Source organism: Theobroma cacao, chromosome 5 (genome assembly GCF_000208745.1).
Source record: "Theobroma cacao cultivar B97-61/B2 chromosome 5, Criollo_cocoa_genome_V2, whole genome shotgun sequence".
Lineage (NCBI taxonomy): Eukaryota > Viridiplantae > Streptophyta > Magnoliopsida > Malvales > Malvaceae > Theobroma > Theobroma cacao.
The window spans coordinates 6967191-6987077 of NC_030854.1; the positions used below are offsets into that span (position 1 = coordinate 6967191).

The window sequence follows — 19887 nt, forward strand, 5'->3', positions numbered from 1 at the left end:
AATAAAATAATAAAAACATGACACATGGCATTTCCTTATTGGTTCAAATTTTAAATATTTGACTTTTAATTCTTTAATTCTCCACCACACATTTCTCATGTTTATCCATTTCCATGATGAATAAAATCTCTTGGTCTTGACAAGTGTCCGGGGTGAAAATTTACCGTTTTGCCCCGAGGGTGGCAAAATTACCATTTTACCCCTATACTCCAAATTATACCAAAATTAAAATTTTTCACTTCTAAACCTCAAATCATACTCCAATACTCAAATCATACTCCAATAAGTCAAATGAGGCCAAAAAAATCTTTTCTAAAAATTTTCATTTTGTCCCCAAGTGACAAATGACCATTTTGCCCCTAGTAGTGAAAATTTCGATTTGACTCCAAATTGATCCTTGAACTCCGAATTACCATTTTGAGTCATCCTTGGACTGTGAAACTCTTAATTTCACCTTAAAATTCCTATTTGAACTAGTTCGAGGCTTAATCGACTTAATGGTACCATTAGGGGCAATATCGTCTTTTAACGATTTCTCGAACTTCCTAAATATGCAAACATTCTATTGAGTATGTAAATGACGTCGTAATTATTTTATAGAACAGGGTTTGACAATGATCATATGCTATCCCAATTTTAGTCTACACTAAACTATTTCTCTCAAGTTTTTTTAGGTTCCTAAATCAATTTAATTGGTGGCCAAGCAACTAAAAACATTAAGAACAAATTGGAATAAACAATTCAATTCCCATTGAAGATAAGTAAGAAAGAGTTTAAAAATGTAGATTACATGTGATTTCAATTGCGATCCTAGAAAAAGAAAATTAACTACTCATAATTGCAAAAACAAATAACATTGTATATAATTCAACCATTGAAAGTAACAAGAACAATAAAAGCTAAGGAAGAAAGCAAAACAAATATTTGCCGCTTGATCTCCAAGTTTCAGCCTCAACTTCTAGCTTCTTGAATTTCTCAAAAGTTGTCTCCCCTGATATTTTTTAAACTATCCTATATATACTAATAACTTAACCTATACTTCCTTAAGTTGACCTAAGGTTTAATTGGGCTTAAAAGTGTAATGAGAGGCGCAAAAATCAATTGTCAATCTTTACAAATTTTCATTCCCGATATAATACGTCTATCCATTTTTTGATATGATTTTATCTATATTCAAAGCAGAACTAGGTAAAATGATCTTCATAAAAGTTGTAGCTCTGTCTCTTAGCTTTCCAATGGTCTAAGAATCACATCATTTGAAGTTTTGTAGATCGAGTTATGGCCAAAATACTGAAGCATATGTAAGTAGATTCTAGGTCTTTCAACACTTTACTTTCCAAAATTAAACCCAATCTCTTTTATTCTTACGAAAAATATAAAAACTAATAAATAGCAATCAAATTAAAAAGAATAACATAAAATTACAATAACTTACTTAAAAATAAACTAATTATAAAAATAATTAAAAATAAGTAAATTATAATTAAAAATTGAGGACTTAGCTAGTATTTACTAACAAAATTATACTAAAATAATTCTATAAAATAGAATTATCACACCCCCAAACTTAAGATTTTGCTAGTCCTCAAGCAAAAGAAAATCACAAAAGGAAAACTAAACATAACAATCCTTGAACAAGAGATAGAAGTACCAAATCATGATTTCCCAATTTTTCCTCAAAAATTAACTCAAATTCCAACTTAAGGTAACATACAGCTAATCCTTAAATTCATGCATCAATTCAAGTGAAAACTTACTTTTCGAATGGACTTCCCATGTGTGTGTGGATGCTCTCTTACAAAGAATATCATGCAATTCAAATTAGTTTATACCAAATCTAAGCATAGATTAATACTAGGATCCCATAAGTTTACTTTTCATCTCTCTCTCCACTAATGTAGATTAACACTTATTCAAAGATCAGTAGGTCTTTATCAACCTTGTAATGTAAGCCTAAGGTCAAGGTATGATAAAGGATATATTTAGGCTCAAATTCACCTTAAGCACTTAATCAATCTAGCACATATAAAGAGCTCAAAATTTTTTTTTGTATAGCACCCCCAAACTTGAAGTAAAACATAGATTGAATGCTAAGTTTGAGAAATGTGAATTTTGGTTAAGTAAACTCAACTTTTGGGACATATTGTATTTGATCAAGTGGTGCAAGTTAATCCCCGTAAGGTAGAAGTTGTGGAAACTGGCCAAGACCAATGACCGTTATGGAGATTCGAAGCTTCTTGAGGATGGCCGATTATTATAGACGCTTTGTTCTAGATTTATCCAAGATAATGTCTCTTCTGACTAGATTAACTCAAAAAGGAGTTAAGTTTCATTGACCTGATGCTCGCGAGGCAAGTTTTTGGAAACTTAAAATCTGTTTCACTTTGCTCTTGTGTTAAGCCTACCATGTGGATTTGAAGGCTATATCGTGTATTGCAATGCATCACAGATTGGATTGGGTTATGTATTAATGCAACATGGATGGGAGATAGCTTATGCTTCTCAACAACTTAAGAGACATGAACAGAACTACTCTACGTACGATCTAGAAATGGTTCTAATCGTGTATGCCTTAAAAATCTAAAAACATTATCTATATGGTGAAACCTGCAAAATATATACTGACTATAAAAGCTTGAAGTATATATTTCAGTAGTGGGACTTCAATTTGAGTCAGCTTAGCTGGTTAGAGTTGTTGAAAGATTATGATTGCACCATACTTTACCATCCTAACAAGGAGAATGTGGTGGCAGATGCCTTGAGTCAAAAATCAATAGGGAGTTTAGCACATGTGACTGTAGAAAAGAGATAGTTGATACAGAGTTTGTGGGGAAAGTCTTTGGAGATATGAGTTAAGATAAAGCTTAGCATTTTGTTTACATCACTGATGGTTTACTTAGGTATCGATTGTGACTTTACGTGCTGGACTTGGATGGTTTAAGAGAAGAAATACTAGAGGAAGCTCACATTGCAGCCTATGCCATACACCCAGGAGCCACTAAAATGTATCACAATTTGAAGTCTGTTTACTGATGGCCAAGGTTGAAGAGAGACATAGTTAAGTATGTCTCCATGTGTTTGGTTTGCCAACAAGTGAAAGTTGAACATCAAAGGCCTTCAAGGCTACTACAACCATTACCAGTACCCGAATGGAAGTGGGGGCATGCGGTAATGGACTTTGTGACTGGTTTACCTTGAGCTAGGGAAGGTTATGATGCCATTTATTTGATAATTGATCGGCTAACTAAATCAGCACATTTTCTACCAGTCAAGACTAAATTTAGAGCAACTCGATCCGCTTGAATTTATATCAATGAGATTGAAAGGTTGCATGGTGTTCCAGTAACAATAGTATATGACAAAAGATCGCAATTCATTAATCAATTGTGAAAAAGGTTACAAAAAGTCTTAGGCACAAGATTGGGTTTTAGTATAGCCTTCCATCTGTAAATAAACGACCAATCTGAATGCACAATTCAGATGCTTCAGGATATGTTAAGAGCAATTGTGCTCGACTTTGCCGTTTCTTGGAATTATTATTTGCCTTTAGCCTAGTTTGCATATAACAATAGTTATCAAGCCATGATTAGAATGGCACCATTTAAGGCATTGTACGGCGAAGATGTATATTGTCCATTGGATGGTTTGAAGTTGAAGAAAGGAAACTTTTGGGACCAAAGATGATCCAAGAAGTCGAAAAAGGTGTACGTATAATCCAAGAAAAGATGTTGTCAGCTTAGAATTGGCAAAAATTGTACGTTGACAGTAGGCGAATATCTTGGGAGTTTGAGATAGGAGATTGTGTTTTTGAAAGTTTCACCGACCAAGGGAGTTAAGAGATTTGAGAAGAAAGGAAAATTAAGCCCTCAATACCCTTTAAGGTTCTAAAGCACATAAGCGTAATTGCATATCAAGTGGCATTACCATTGAATATGTTCATCCGATTTTCCACATATCCATGCTTATGAAATGCATTCTCGATCCTTCACATATGATCCAATATGATCAGGTTCAGTTGCAAAATGGATTTACGTACGAGGAATAGCTCGTAACCATATTAGATCGACAAGTAAAACGATTTCGCTCTAAATATATTACTTTGGTGAAAATACCTTTGGCAGAGCCATTCTGTTGAGGAAACAACATGGGAACTCGATGAGGAAATGCAAGAAAAATATCCCCATCTCTTTGAGGTTTAAGGTATGATTTTAATTTGTAGCACTTAAATTAAAATTCGGGGATGAATTTTTATAAAAAAGGGAAGATGTAACACTCTTAACTTTGATATGGATTATGTGTGATGTTAGTTAAGTTATTTGATGAGTTAATTTGAACCTTAATGTGTATCCTTGTACACTTATGATTATGCTTCTGCCGATAGAGAATGACTTTGAATTTTTTATATGTTTAACAATATTTTATGATATGGTGTATATGCTAAAGTCTATGAAAGTATGAACTATGATACTTAAGCAAATTATTGAAGAAATGATTGGTGAACTAGTATGTTTTGGAGTTTGATGGAATATTGCACTATATCTTGAACATGTGTGCTAAAATTATGAGTTATATGATCACTTTGAAGTATGATTTAAGCAAGACATCATTTAGGAATTTAAAATTGGAGTGAGGAAGTTACAAGTGCAAAAATTTTCATTTTGCAGAAATGTATCGATACATTCGTAAATGTATCGATATTTTCTTGACAGAAAGCCTTAGGGAAACATTCTATGAATTTTCTATCAATACATTCAAAAATGTATCGATAAATTTGAATTGGGGGACATTCTATATAACATTTATCAATACATTGTCTAAATGTATTAATAGATTTGTAAAGGGGGACATTATATGAAATTTGTATCGATAGATTTCCCCTATCTATCCATACATTTTAGGAGGAGAGCATTCTGTTTGATTTTATCGATACATTACCTCATATATCAATAGATTTAAGGGAAACTTGTGAAAATGTACCAATACATTTAAAAATGTATCGATACATGCATGAGAATTTGCAAAAAAATATAAGGTATTGGGTAGTCCACCCATTTGAAACCAAAAGAGAAGTAAAAGCTCTCTTCTCTACTCTTAAAACCCCATGTCCCCCTTGAATCTTGGCACTCATTTGAGGTATTTGGGAACTTGTAAAACCATTATAGAGGTACGATAAAACCTTTTACCATTTGGTTTCCAATTTAATCGTTTGTAATGTGAAATTTGTGTTGCTCCAACTTTGGTGTTATTCCCATTTAGTTTGTTAGAAATTGAAGTTGAGATTGACTAATCCACTGCTAAAGGTAAAGGTTTAAGCATTTTATTATTAGAATTTGGAAATTAGGCTCGTGATAACTCTATAATATAGATTTTTTTTACTTAATTTTGATAATAATTTAGCTTAGTTCTTGTAATAATGTATAGAATAAGTAGGTTTTATTTAATTATTTTTAATTAGTTAATTTAGGGGAGTCAATCTAATCTTAATTAATTGTAAGCTTAATTTGGTGTTAATGTGGTTAAAGATAGGTTGTTATTGATTTATTTGTGTTTTTGTAGGTGTTTTATGAAAGAAGAATTTTAGTGGAAAAAAAAGAGCAATTTCAAGATGCAGACTTCCACTGCACATATTTCAGTATTTCGGCTATAACTCTCTCTACAAAGCTCCAAATGAATGGATTCTTAGACTATTGGAAATATAAGAGAAAAAGATACAACTTTCATGTTTACTTCTTCACCCAATTCGGCCTGAAAGGTGGTCAAAACTCTTGTTGAAGTTAACACACTGTAGCAGTCCTAGAGCAATTATAATTTCTATTAATTAATTGGACAAGTCTATAGCCCACATAGTCTGATGAGGAAATCCTAGCTGAAATTGACTTCTTTCTTCATCCAACTTGGCCTAACTTCAAAGCTCCATAAAAATAACCTTTCAATGGACTTTGAGGAAATAACAAAACACCGGATTGAAAGCTAAGATTCATGCCGCAAAATCATTAAAGTTAAGAAGAATTTAAAGGATTCAAGGAGATTTGGAGATCAAAAATACAATTCTTGAGTTTTTATATCTTTTTTATTCTCTTATTCTCTTGGTTTTATTTTCAATGTTTAAATTTTATTTGATGATGATGTGTGACTTGATGGGGAACTAAATATTTCATCTAAGATTATGATTGCACTCAATATGTAGTCTGATTTATTTATCTCTCTTTTATTTATGTTTGATGAATTTAAGTTGTTTATTTTATTTTGTTACTAATACTTCTAATTTCATGATCACCAATTAGATTGAATTGAAAATCTAGATTAAACCTTGACGAAGAAGATTTAGGTAGACCTTGAATAGAATAGCGTATGATTGGATGCACTTAGTTGATTAGGTGGTTTGATTTGCATATAGGGTAGACATATACTTATAAGTCATACGTAGCCAAAATTAGAGTACGAACTTAATAAATCTTTTTTTAATTTAATTTGCATAGACATATAATAAATTAATTGAGAGATGTAATTTTTTGAGAAAGTCGACAAAAGGCTTGTAAATAATTTAGGACCCTAGGCTAGCAACTTAATCCATTAAACTAAGTTAAGAGAGAGAAAGATAATAATCAGATGAAGTATTAAGAGACATCATAATCTTAGGTCAGGTAGTTGAGTGAGTTTTATAAAACGAATTTACTATTTAATTTAGTTTCAGTTTAGTATTTTTAATTTTTCTTTTTAATAATTTTAAATTTAATTGTTTGGATAAGATGAAGGTGTTACAATTTTAGTAGTTAAAAATTAAAATTAATTCAATTCTCTATGGGATCGACATTCTAGTCATCAATTTAGTATCTTTACGATATGCATATTTGCATGGATAGAAAATTGAACAACAACTCGAAACTTCGTGAAGTTGGGAAATAAGCTAAGTTAGGTTTTGGAAAATTGTTGAAAGTTGAGAAATAACCATTTATGTTTTGTGTATATGTGTACAAGGGGAAGAACTTGAATTTATAGAGCATTGCTGAGCTGGGTACCATTATTTGGTTGGTTAAACTGTTGGTGAGTAGAAAATATCGAGTTTAGTCGCTAAAGGAATTCCCATCTATCACTGTGACTAGGGTTTATTGTTTGAATGTTGGGATTGATGCATGTAATGCATAACGCATGTAAATGCATTGCCATAGAACATGATTGGGTGAATTAATGCTTAGACAGATTATGCCTAGATCAATGAATTATTGATTTATGCACTGTGCGTGATTTGACTTTTCGTCTGTTGCTTCGACAGTAATCGTGATTTGATTCTCCGCCCGTTGCTTCAACACTGACCATGATTTGATTCTCCATTGGTTGCTTGGGCATTGTGCATGATTTGACTCTCCGTCAATTGCTTCGACACTGAGCATGATCCATTGATTGCTTCGGTACCATACGTGATTTGATTCTCCATCGATTACTTTGGTACCGTGCGTGATTTGTTGTCAGTAAACTAGCCACCGTATGTTGACTTTGATTATGTCCAGGGAGGACCACTCATTGACTATGCTTTGAATATGACAATACTTTTTGAAAATGGCATGCTATTTATCTTGAGTATGTGATTATTGATGTGTATATGAAGTGCGACAGAGCATTTGTTTGGAAGCTTGAGGAAAGTTTAAAACAGATAGATATTAAGTTTGATTATGTAATGAACTGGTTAAGGTTGGCAAAAATGCCGTTTGGAATGGACAGTACGACAAGTCTTGGTACATACCCTACTAGGATGATTTCTGCATATCTCAATTGTTAGAGATGCTTGGTAAATGACTTTGTTTGCATTATGAATGCATTTTAATACATGTCTTCGCACAATCTACATTTGATTCCTCTTGGCTCTGACACACTGAGTATTAGATGACTCACCCCAATCAATTGTTGCCCTGTGCGAATAAACAAACTACGAGATCTCAAGTGGTTAGCATTATCTTCTAGATAGACATTTTGGCACCTAGTAGGCATTCCCCATTTGATGAGTCCATTCCCCTGAGTCTGAGTTTGTGGCGTATTCTACTTCTGTTTATGGTTTTCAAACTATATTATATTTTGGAATGTGTAAGTACTATGTTGCCGTTATTATGTTGCCGTTATTTTGTTTAAGGATTGTATGGGATGAACCCACTATCCTAGCTAGTGTATGGTTCTACGTACATTGTGAAATACTATAGTATCAACTATGCCAAAGGGCAATGTTTATAAACTTCAAAGTTATGTTGCGAAATGAACATGTGATGGCTTGGTTTGTCAATTTTCGAGGCTTACTCGGGTCTTGCAACTCATACGTCAATCACGGTCCCTTGGTTTGGATTGTGACAATCACTTCTCGATTTCAACATAAAAATTAGGTGACGAGTCTAAATCTTGCCTTATGCGGCTTAAACTTCAAGTTTGGATATAGCATGGACTCGAAGGAGCTATGGGTGATAGTTGTAATTCGACTTGAAATTTGACTTCTAAAAACCTTGATTAGGATAATAAATTTTAAATCACATCTTTTCATGTATCATAGGAACCTTTTAACAGGAGAGTAGGGCTTTCGAGGCACTAAGGGCCAAACTTGGCCATCTTGTCTCACTAGGATTTCTCTTGTCAACCGTGACAACATATTTGGGACCTATAATGGGTAGAATATGATTGATATATTAAATATTAATTTTCAATGTAGTTTATTAGAATATGAATAATTGGATTTTAATTAGGTTAAGTTTTGGGTAGCTTGACTCCCAAAAAAAAGAAAAAAAAGTTTTGGGTACCCAAAATTATCTTCGTACCTTGGCGCTGCCATTCTTGGCCATCCATGTAAGCTATTCGCATCACAAAACCGAGCTGCGAAACCGCGACAAACAGAACCCACATAAATACCTAAAAGGAAAAAAGAAAATAAATCAAAACCCCCAGTAGTGGCGCCCACTTAGCTGTCGATTCTCTTTAGTTTTTGGACAGTGAAAGAATAAAGATGGGTTATTCATTTGCTTAATCAAGTTGGGTCTCTCTTATAACAGCAAAAATGAAGGTGAAAGTAGTGTGTGGGAAAGTCTACGAATACATCAGATACGATCTGAAGGAAATAGCTTTCCCTTCTTCATTGCCTGATCCTCCCCACATCAAAAAGCGCCGCAAATTGACTTGGCACGAGCGTTTTTTAGTAAGCTTTTCCATTTCTCTTCCTCATTTTTCTTCCGTTCCTGGTGTTTAGATTTGTGATTGGTTTCTGGGTTATAATGATAAATGCTTTTCGGTTATGGGTTCGTCCCTCCCCCCCCCCCCCCCCTCCCCCCCTCTTTTCCCGTTTTCATATAATTGTAGACGGTTTATATAGTGGAGAAACTATTTTGCTATTGGATTTTGGTTTAGATATTAAACAGCATGGTTCTATCATTTCTCCATTATAATAGTACAAATAGTGAATTTGGTTTGCCAGTTAGCCTCTTTTTCATTGTTGCTATTGCTTTTTGCTTTTTGTTTCTAACAGCCAAAAAAAACACAAAGGTAAAAAGGGTTTTCGGTTGTAGAAGTAAATACTAGTACAATATTGTTAAGTAATTAAACATTAAAGATTTATATTTATGAATAATAAAATGCATGATTTTTACTTTTGTTACCAGATGCATATGTTCCAAAGTGCACTAGATTTGAACTATTTGCTAATTTTTAATAGATAGGATGATTTTGCCTTTGTTTTTTTCTTTTTACTTTTTGCTTTTTCTTCCTTTCAACAAATTTTAAAGAAGCAAAAAGCACAAACTAAGAAGTAAAGAAACCTGATGATTGTATTAGTGGCCTCGATTTATTACAGGAAAGTGTTCAGGGTGGAAATTGGATCATGGAGAAATTGTGAATTGATTAAGTAACTTTTAAGTACCATTCTGTTTGCTTGATGTTGACTTTAATAACTTACTTAAATGTCAACTAATGCTCATGAACCTATTACTTGCACATGCTTTAGAGAATGATAGGCATTTTTTCGAGGAGATAAGTAATAAATATTTGTAGTTGTTCTTTAGGTCTTAAAGGAGGCATCTAGGCTTTATGCTGCAAGCTGGGTAAGGGATATTGGTCCTGATCTTAGACCAAATGATTATAAGAAGGATGAAGGGAATGAAGGTAAACCCAGTGGAGATAAGAGAAGGACTAAAGAGACAGAACCTTCAACATTGGAAGATATTGGTACGAAACTTTACTTTTGTGGTTTCATATCACTAAATGTATCTGATGTTTTAGTTGTCTGTAACAAATCAAGAAGTATTTTGTAATGAATTGTGGAATATGTGACATACCCATTATATGCATTAAACCTTTCAGTACTCATTTAAATTTCTAGATGCAAGTTTTAGTTATGAATAGACCTCTGTCCTCTCTTCTAATGCATCTCTCACACTTGTGCTTATGACATCTTATGGAGGTTGAGGAACATTGTGCCAAAATGCTTGAGCTCTGAAGAAATGTCTGATATTGAATTTGCAAGTCCTTTTTTTTAATGATTGGTGCTACTGAGGGACAATAGTTAGAACAAGTAGAAGAAGTACTAAAAGGTCGGTTTAAACCATAATTGTAATATTTAGTTGTTTTAAAAACTTCCCTATGGTTTTTTCTTTTTCCAAGTCAAGCTCTCTCTCTCTCTCTCTCTCTCTCTNTTGGTTTTTTCTTTTTCCTAAGTCAAGCTCTCTCTCTCTCTCTCTCTCTCTCTAGAGCCTGTATTCACCAAAATTTCATTGTCTTCCAGCTATCTTAGTCTTTATGCACATTCCCTTTCACTCCTAATGTAAGTAGATACTTGTTCTCCACAAAATCTTGATCTGGAATTCTTGCTTGCCCTTAGTTGATTGCAGGCAACCAGACTAAGGTCCTTGTTTCAATTTCCCTATGTAGTAGAACTCATCTAGAGGTAGCATGAAATTGATTTATAATTTTTTCCTTAATGCTTTGCAAGCTATTCAGAGTGCCCGAGTCAATCTACCTTCTAAGGGGATCATTTCTTGACCACATTTTGTTTGATTATATTGTTGGCACTTGTGCTCAAGTCCTTCTATTTTATTGCTTTCATCATGTATTTTTTATAAATAAATCCCGCTTTCATTAACTGACAAAGACAAAGCAAGAGTAACAAAAATATTAAACAAATTTCCTTCACCAGGTCAAGCCTTAGTTGTTATAGAAGAAAGATATAATTAATATTTATCTCCTACATGGTTTTAGCTATCTAGGTTTGATTGTCTAGAGCCATCACACAATCATACCCATTACGTCATGGAACCTAGATACTTATTTTTGTAAATAAAATTCTCATTGTGAAGAACGATAGCATGATGTAACAGCTGCCAAGATTTTCTTTCCTGAACATCTTAAAATATATTTCTTGTATTGATTATTTTGTGAAAAAAAAAAAAAACTTTAACTGTTGATAATTTTCTACTTAATCTTTCATCATTGACATCGTGGGTACAGCTTCAACTAACATATTTTGAGGCCAACTTCTCTACTATATCCCTTACTTTTTTATTTTCCTGGTATTGTAGTTTATCATGTTAAATTTTTACGCTGTTTTGATGTTGTTTGTGGAAATGATTTAATAGCGGTTGCTGCAAGAGGAGGGATGGAGACTTTGAGGCCTGCTTTACAGAAGTTGTACATGACAAGGGCTTCTTCATATAGAGATGCTCTCAAGAGTTTTATAGATGGATATCAAGAAGGTATCCAGCAGGTCATGGCGAAAAAGGAAGTTTCTGAAGCCCAACAGGAAGGCAATACCCAGAAAACTTCAACTTAACTACTGATGGTGCATAAAAGGCAATGCATAGGAGTACTTCTCCAGCACACCTATTGTTGATAAAATTTTAGAGCTTTGGTGGATCTGGGTTGGCATGAAATCACAAGTATGATCCATACCCTGGGGAATTTTGCTGTATTATGAAAGTAAATTAAAAAAACCATGACTATAATGGAAATGTTCTGTACATAACTATGCCTCATTACACTAGTTCTGCATTGCCGGTGCTGAAGCTTTTTCTTTCTTCCGAATGAGTCTAGCAAAGTGGAATGCAGGATTTTTTGATGTTTCATGCATGTCTGTTTTCGGTTTAGTTTAGCATTTAACATTCTTGTGAGAAATGTAAAGGAACCATTATGCCTCATCTCTTTGTTAAGTGCAAATCAAAACCAGCTGCTTGAAGGAGAGTCACTTTGCATGCAATACTTGATTTAGGTTTTTGTATTCAAGAAGCAATTTTGAATGAGCTGCTTAAACACTGAAGGAACCAGATACATGTCTTGACTGTGAAACAAAAAGTGTTGATCTAGTCTTGTTACAAGTCATATTAACTAAGAAAATGCATCATGTAAGCATGTACGCTGAAAAAAAGCTTCAATTTTACTATTATGAACTACTTTGTCTGTTTGTTTTTGTTGGAATGAGAGTGGGACATTTTTTCTTCATATGGATTGATAGCAGGGGTGCTTTAGTTTTTGCTTCTCTGACGTGGGGATCTTTTCTGGCCTCTCCAAAGGATTCTTAGGAATCTACTGGGATGAAATGTTCAGTGTACAATCTGTTTAAGATTTAAGTAGATACTGCTGGACTCTGCTTTTAGCTTTTCTGGAAAGGCTTGTATGTGGAAAACAGTTTTTGTGTCAAATTTGCAATAGTAAATGTCTGAAGTACATTGCATAGAGTAGAGAGGGAAAGAGAGTTTTGAAAACGACTTGCACAATATAAATGGCTGAGTGGAAATGGTGGCTCCAGAATTAGAGGTTGATACAGAATTGAAATTCCAGTTAAGCTTGCACTAATAATAAGATGGAACATTACTGTGAGATACCAGTTGTTCTGAATACTTTGTGCAAGAAATCTGTTACTCTGTAAAGTGATGCCGATGGTGGGGCTATTGCACACCGGTCATTGCCTGGTGAATTGTTTTGCCTTGAAACCTTCCAATTTGCTTTTAAGTCTTCAGGGAAAGCTTTTATGAGATTCATCTAGAAAGTATCTATTTCCTCAGCAATTTGGGGATGGCGCTTTATTTGGCTTCAAGATTTATTTTACTTGCAGATTGTGGATGTTCTGATGCTAGACAAATCTATTTTAAAGGTATGGGTTTTGATGGTTCTAATTTTTTTAAGATATGTAATTTCCAACGTACTTTTGTTTTTTCTTCTAAATTCTTAAAATTTCAAGCATACAATCATCACAAAATCTAGTGACCTCTTGATATCTTGAGGTTGTCAGTGTTGCTTTCAACACTATTGATTTGGTTTTATTCCTCAGGGGATTTAAGTAAGGGAAAATTAGCTCTTTTTTCTGTGGCAGATGTTTAGAGAATTGAAGATGAGGTTGACCTAGCTCCAAAAGCAAAAGGTCTGATAAGAGGAAAAGCTAAGTGGGACAAAGAAATATTCTCATGTTCTTACTATATTTGTACTGTACTTAGTCATGCATGATTGAATTATTCTTGCAGGACAAACCCATTATACAGGAGGAGTCCCTTCAATCCCTTGATTGGCCACCACCCTGAGGCCAATGATAACAATATCTGGTGATCCTCCCACTTGCAGAGCCACTAAAACTTTGGAGGCCATTTCCAGTGGAGGTCAATGGGTAACTCTCTTGTCTGAATCCTTATGGGCCCTAATGATCAATTGACACTTTATCTGATTAGTCACATAAGCAATGTAAAGATATCTGTGTATCTTGTCACCAAATCCATTTGCCTGCGTTAGTATCTCTTAGTTAACCTGGAAGGTCTTTCAAGCATGTGCGTGCAAGCTAGAATCCTGTAGCCATTATTCCATACTGAGTGATGTGTGGTCCAAGCTTCATTTAAGTACTTAGGTTGAAAAGCTTTGTCTAATTACTGCACTGCATGCCTAATCAAAAGCATTCATTCAAGGGTCACACTATCGATTTTTGTCAATGGAATGCCCCATTTCAAACTCAGTTGACAATTAGTGAGTTTACTAACACTGTTGGGCTTAATGGTTTTAATCATATCTTAAAACTATACTAATCCATCAGCATGCTTTGAGCTGTTTGCATGATTGAATTATTAAAAACATTCATTAAATGTTTCTGATTCAATGGTTAAGTATGAGTGGCCTAAAGCTTAGGTTGTAGGCCTTACAAGGTTACTGATTAGCTAAGATACCATAGGTAAGAACCTTATCTCTTATCCAGCTGGCGGATTCAGCCAAAACACAGGTGGCATCTTAATCTTAAAATGACAAGTGACTATAAATTGCGGTGTTGCCAATTTGAGGCTCTGTTGCAGTTTATGGTGGCACAAGGTGTTGTTTTAGAAAACTGGTAAGATATCGGAAGATGAATATATTTGATGAATTCACAAAATGTATAAATCAATTGTAGACCAGGACTTCTTAATCTGAAACTATGGAGGTCAAAGCCAATAAAGTGTGATACAGATGTCTGACATGGTTTTTGATTGCATGTTACTTGCTACAGTTATGAGACTCTAGCTAATTGTGGTTTTGTTTTCTCTTGAGAAATCGCGCCCCAACTGGCATTTAATAAATATTTCCTTTATTTTAATTATTATCTATGGTAGGTGAAAGATTGCTTAGTTTTAGCAGAAATAATTTGCCATAATAGGCATGCTGAGACTGTTAATTCCATAGTTTTTTCTTTTTAGAAAGCTTATTGCTTACGGCCAGATCATTTATAACTCATTTATTATGCATTGCTTAGGTGTTCTTTTTCATAAAAATTTTATGTTTTTCTTTAGAAGTTGAGCTTGGAAGGATGGCAAGGTTGTTCCTTGACCTGGGAGATAACATTCAGATACTCATGTGTTTCTCATTTCTATCTAACCTTTCCATTTATTATATGTTCCCTATTGCTGGCCATGCTTCCCATTTCTGTTTGTCAGCTTGGTTCCTTCTGGCATCAGACACCTGAGTGATTAAAACATATCAGAGGGATGTTTGTGCAAGTTAAGATATTCAGCTCTATTTTGGAGCTAGGCTTAACCCTTAAAGGTTCTTAATCTTTAAGATGCTGATGCTGAGCTGAGCTTGATTCTGAGCAATCTCTATGCTCAAATAGAACAACACAGTTTTATCCTTTTGATTTTTAACAAGAATGATCAAGTGAAAGGGTGGAGGCAAAGGTAGAAAGCTGATGGTAATAGGAAAAAAGATAGGATAAGTACTATCTTGCTATAGATCCTATAAAATATATTCTGGTAGTTGTAATGCCATTATGTATATAATCAAATAACTTCTTTGTGAGAAAGCCACTCGAAGTAATAACACTGGATTGCTTTGCCGAGTTAACATTGGACCAGATCATTACTCCTCAGGGCTATATGGCTTAATACCAATTGAAGCAACGTTTTGAGTCATTTTACCCATCATCCATTCAGATGTGAAACTCAAACTAGGGGAAGAAAAGAAGGGGTCAAACTAGGGGAAGAAAAGAAGGGGTCTGATCAGAATGGAACCCTATGCTTACAATAGCTATTTTACTACTTTGATTATTCTTTATGACATATTCTCTCTAATTTCACTTCAACGTTTCCCGCAAGTTGCCATCCTTGCATTATCAATTCAAGGGACCATTATTTTTTCTTTTAGAATTAATTTTTAGGTTTTCTTTGGACTTCATGATCTTCTCTGCCTTCTGGGATGCAAGAAAAATTACAGAGAATGGAGTCCTTGAGAAAAGAGAAAAAGAACACGAAAATGCTATCTAATTCTAAAGCTTCATATCTGCAACTTGCAGTAGTAGAGCATCAAAAAACAGCTTTGGCTTACATCTATATGGGACTTAGATACTAGGAGAGAGAGAGAGAGAGAGAGGAGTGGGCTTGCTGGTTCTACATGGCTGTCATCCATCAATCCAAGAACCCCCACCCACCACCACCACCACCACACCCTTCCATTATTATGATTATTAGTCTATGAAAAATCTTCAGACAGAATCTCAACAGTCCCGCAAGTAGATTCCAAAACGACCCAGTTTTCCCCATTTGGCATTTGCTTACATCACCACCCTAGCCCCACTCCTCTTTGCCTGGGCCCCCAATCCCTCCCCATCCCTCCTGTCCAATTTGCTGCCCCTCTCGCTTTCCCTGCCTTGAAAAGTTGCCTAATTCCAGGGGAATTTTTTTTTTTTAACTTCTTCGTCTTCCAAGAAAAATAAAAGTAAAAAGAAAAGAAAATACTGTTACTCTTCTTTCTAATACTAAAACTTTCTTTTGACCTTCCAAGTGGGGTTCAGTTAAGTCAAATCCTGGATGTCACATCTTCAGATCTTATCCTCGATGATTTCTCATATGGTTGATATCTCGGGAGAAAGTGATGTCCTGTTACGACCACAAACCAAATTAAAAATATATATATATATATATCATACTAGCAAAAATATATACATTGTAATCACCTATGCTTTAATGGACCAGCTTTTTTGCAGCGAAGATGTGTAGAATTAGAATATGTGCCTAACTATTATGACCACAACCCACCCTGTTGACCATCAATTATTTGGAAGGTATCTTAATAATTACGATCTAAAGAAATTTGTATTGGCTTCCCTTAGCCAGCAAGTAGATGAGCTTGACTTGGAATTTAACGAACACCTGCCTTATGTGGACTCTGTTCACTTCCCAATTCCATCATTGCTTCTTGGAATTCTAAATTTTTCAAAGTTTCTATATTAGACGAATCTATGGGTGATCAAAAAGCAAATAGCAGTGTCATACAATTTCTTGCTTTCCATACTAAACCATTTCAAACCATACCGACCACTATTGGCCTAGCTAGGTCGGTTTGGCCCTTGGATTTATCCTAGCTACCAATCAATAGTTTATCATGATATTTCCACTAATAATAATAATAATAATAATAAACACGACTAATAACCAGTTTGGAAAAGAAAAAAAGGTCAAGGAGGATTGTGGTTCTAACTAGACTTGAAGTCATGAACTACCTACTCAGGGCCCATGTCGTTCTCTTGTTTAAAGATAATCCTGAAATCCCACTGTATTCGACAGCTTGGATGGGGTACGTTTCGTCAATTAATTAATGCCCTGTTTTAAAAAATTGTTTTAAGAATAAATGGTTGGGACTCAAGGAAACCACGTCGCAGCTTAATCATACTCTAGGAACCAGACTACGGCAATTAGGCCACGTGCCAGGTGGTCAATCTCCCTGCACTTGCTAATTATCAATCGTTTGTTAATCTGTCTCATTAGAAGCAGCAGCAAAATCAAGTAGAAAGCAAACAGGCACAACCTCAATATTTTAATACTTCATCGTAAATAATTAATTAAGATTACGGTGACGATGACGATGATGATGAAAATTTTAATACATGGGGCTGCTTACCATGTAGTTTGAATTATAGGACTGGTGGGTTGGACCCTGGCTTGACACCGACGAGCTATCAGGCGTGGATGGCTCGGACTCATCGAGCTGGCACTCTAGGTTCACCCCAAATAGCCGCAGCAGCCTCTTTGGGTTCCCAGCCGGTGCTTGATTTTGAGCAATGCTTCCTGCAAGAGTATCACAAAACACATGCTCCCATGTGAAAATCCATCCTCTTATCTTTTAATTCTTTCTCTTTTTTGGGTGGATAAATGATAATCCACCATCTTATCTCATCTCTGCCTTTAATTAAACAAAAAAATGCTATCAGAACAACGCATTCCTCATCCACTTATTAATTTGACATTTTCTCTGTGCTTTATTCCAATTTCAGTGAAAAGAAAAAGGGTGATGAGAATGGGAAAGGTATTCATTGCTTGCAATGATTGTAAGAAAAGGTTTCTTAATGTCTACCAATTAAAATGATAAGGTAGAAGTAGCAAAAATCATTTGGAAAATCGTAAATTACTATATGTATGTAGTAATAGTACGCATAGTAATTTGTGGCGCGTGACATAAAACACCAAGTTCCAAAATGAAAAGCCCTACACAACAACACAAGCACATTGCTCCCATGTAATTGGAAAGTGTCTCTCACGCACTTCTATGTGAGATAAATTCCCAATTTTACATTATTCACGAATATTTTTAAAAATAATATGTAAGTATATCTTTTATAAAAACCCCTTTTTTAAAAAATAATAAAAAAAAGATAAATAGATAGAGTTTACAATGTGACAAAAAAATATACCTGCATGAAGACAGTCAGGTTGGTATGGAACATTAGCCCCATGGCCTTGAATGTGCCCAAGATAAGGATGCCCTTGATGCAATCCCCTACCCCACCCTTCATTGCCACCGCCAACACCGCTATTCCCCATGGCGGCGTTGCCACCATCCGCTGCCGCCGCAACTGCCACTGCTGCACCGCGCCTCCTCCACCCTATAAACAACCTATCACCATCCGTACGGTGTCGTTCGAATAAAATAATGTCACCAGCATCAAGTTGCTTCTCCTTGACGTATCTGCTCCACCCTTTTGTCAACACGTAGCTTTGGCTGCTGTTCCAATACGAGTAACGGAAACGCCAACACTTGCCCGACTCATCTTCGAAACTCAGTAGCAACCCTTTATCACCCGAGTCACCGCCGAGTGGGAAGTATTTCTCTGCATGTTGTTTGGGGATAACAAGCCTGTTCAGCTTGCCAACGTCACTCGGGGTCAAGGGTTTTTCAAACATGGGTTCTCTTTCGTGGTCTAATGGGTTTTCATGAGGGTTTTGGTTAGGGTTTTCGGTGTTGTCAATGGAGGTTTGGTCGTCGAGTTCTTCGTCTTCGTCTTGGTTAAGGTTGAAGTTGCGGGAAGGGTGGTTTGAGGGGAAGAACATGGAGGGATGGAGAGGGTGGTCTTGGGGATTGTTGTAGGAGTTTATCCAAGATTGATGAGGGTAGAAATGTGAGGTCCAGGGGGAGTTTTCAAGGGGAATTGAAGGCTGGTGAAGCTTTGAAGAAGGGGAGTTTTGGGTTGGTTCCATGAAGGATCTTTTTTTCGTTTTTGCTTTTGTATTTTTTTTTCTTTGTTGATGTTGTTGTCGTTTGATTGTTGCTACTCAAAGTGGGTTTATGGACATTCGAGAGACAGAGAGAGATGGCTGCTTTAGTACAGCAGAGAAACTGTAGAGAAAAAGAGAGGGGGGAATGGAGTGGGCTGAAAGAGGCGTGATGATTATGGGTTTGATGTGGAAACTGTGGAAACTATTTGATGTAGCTAAAAGGATATGACAATGAGAGAGAGAGAGCGAGAGAGAGAGAGAGAGAAGGAGGTAAGGGGGAATTGCAAGTACGAGAGTACTTTAAGGTTTTGCGTGATGAAAAAAAAAATCAATCATTATATCTACGCAGTGTAATTTGATGCATATGTTTGTTTTTATTTTTTTTAATTTTTCTTATTTCAGTAGCTCTACTCTTGCTCTGCTTGCTTAATGGTACTATTATGTGCTTCGCAGTTTCAGGTCTTGGAATTGAATGATAAGTTATGTTTGTCTATTGAAAAAGGAAAAAGCCAAAGAGTTGTCAGATTTCACTTCCTTCATCTTACTTTTCTCTTCCACTTTTATCCATCATTCAATGAATTGGATTTGGATATAAGTGAGCAAGGAAGTAATCTCCCTGCAGAATATGATACACACGTTTAAGCTGAATTTAGAGGGAAAAAGAATAAAAAATGTTTATGTATATATGAAGAAAGAAATATCTGGCATAGGATAATGTTAAATCATAATCATAGACATTGTTGGGATTAGAGCAGTTACACTTGAATTCCTTTCACGTACTTTGCCTACAAAAACACTAGTAGTTCTGAAATTCATATTTCCAATCCTGTGAGATATATAAATAGTATATATTCTGATAAGAATTGCTGTATTGGGCAGAACATGTATCCGGATGAATCCTGTGAGAAAGAAAAGAGATTCCAACAGGGTGATTGGT

The 19887-nt window shown here is 35.2% G+C and overlaps 2 protein-coding genes across 2 annotated transcripts; one reads left to right on the forward strand and one right to left on the reverse strand.

The window, feature by feature from the left end:
- LOC18598316 lies at nt 8780–12197 on the forward strand. The gene is made up of 3 exons (XM_007027802.2): nt 8780–9169; nt 10029–10191; nt 11598–12197. The coding sequence occupies exons 1-3, from the start codon at nt 9032–9034 to the stop codon at nt 11789–11791; spliced, it is 495 nt and encodes a 164-aa protein (XP_007027864.2). The 5' UTR covers nt 8780–9031; the 3' UTR covers nt 11792–12197.
- LOC18598318 (B3 domain-containing protein At2g36080) lies at nt 15716–19308 on the reverse strand. Its single transcript, XM_007027804.2, has 3 exons — nt 18149–19308; nt 17359–17525; nt 15716–16337 (listed from the first exon to the last, which is right to left on the reverse strand). Exons 1-3 carry the CDS (start codon nt 18930–18932, stop codon nt 16287–16289), a joined length of 1002 nt encoding a protein of 333 aa, XP_007027866.1. The 5' UTR covers nt 18933–19308; the 3' UTR covers nt 15716–16286.

Coding starts and splice junctions, on each gene's coding strand:
- LOC18598316 (XM_007027802.2), top strand. CDS start 9,032: ATGAAGGTGAAAGTAGTGTGTGGGAAAGTCTACGAATACATCAGATAC. Junction 9,170..10,028: donor CTTGGCACGAGCGTTTTTTA/GTAAGCTTTTCC, acceptor GTTGTTCTTTAG/GTCTTAAAGGAGGCATCTAG. Junction 10,192..11,597: donor TTCAACATTGGAAGATATTG/GTACGAAACTTT, acceptor ATGATTTAATAG/CGGTTGCTGCAAGAGGAGGG.
- LOC18598318 (XM_007027804.2), bottom strand. CDS start 18,932: ATGGAACCAACCCAAAACTCCCCTTCTTCAAAGCTTCACCAGCCTTCA. Junction 17,526..18,148: donor ACCTGACTGTCTTCATGCAG/GTATATTTTTTT, acceptor ATACTCTTGCAG/GAAGCATTGCTCAAAATCAA. Junction 16,338..17,358: donor CCTATAATTCAAACTACATG/GTAAGCAGCCCC, acceptor TGGTCGTAACAG/GACATCACTTTCTCCCGAGA.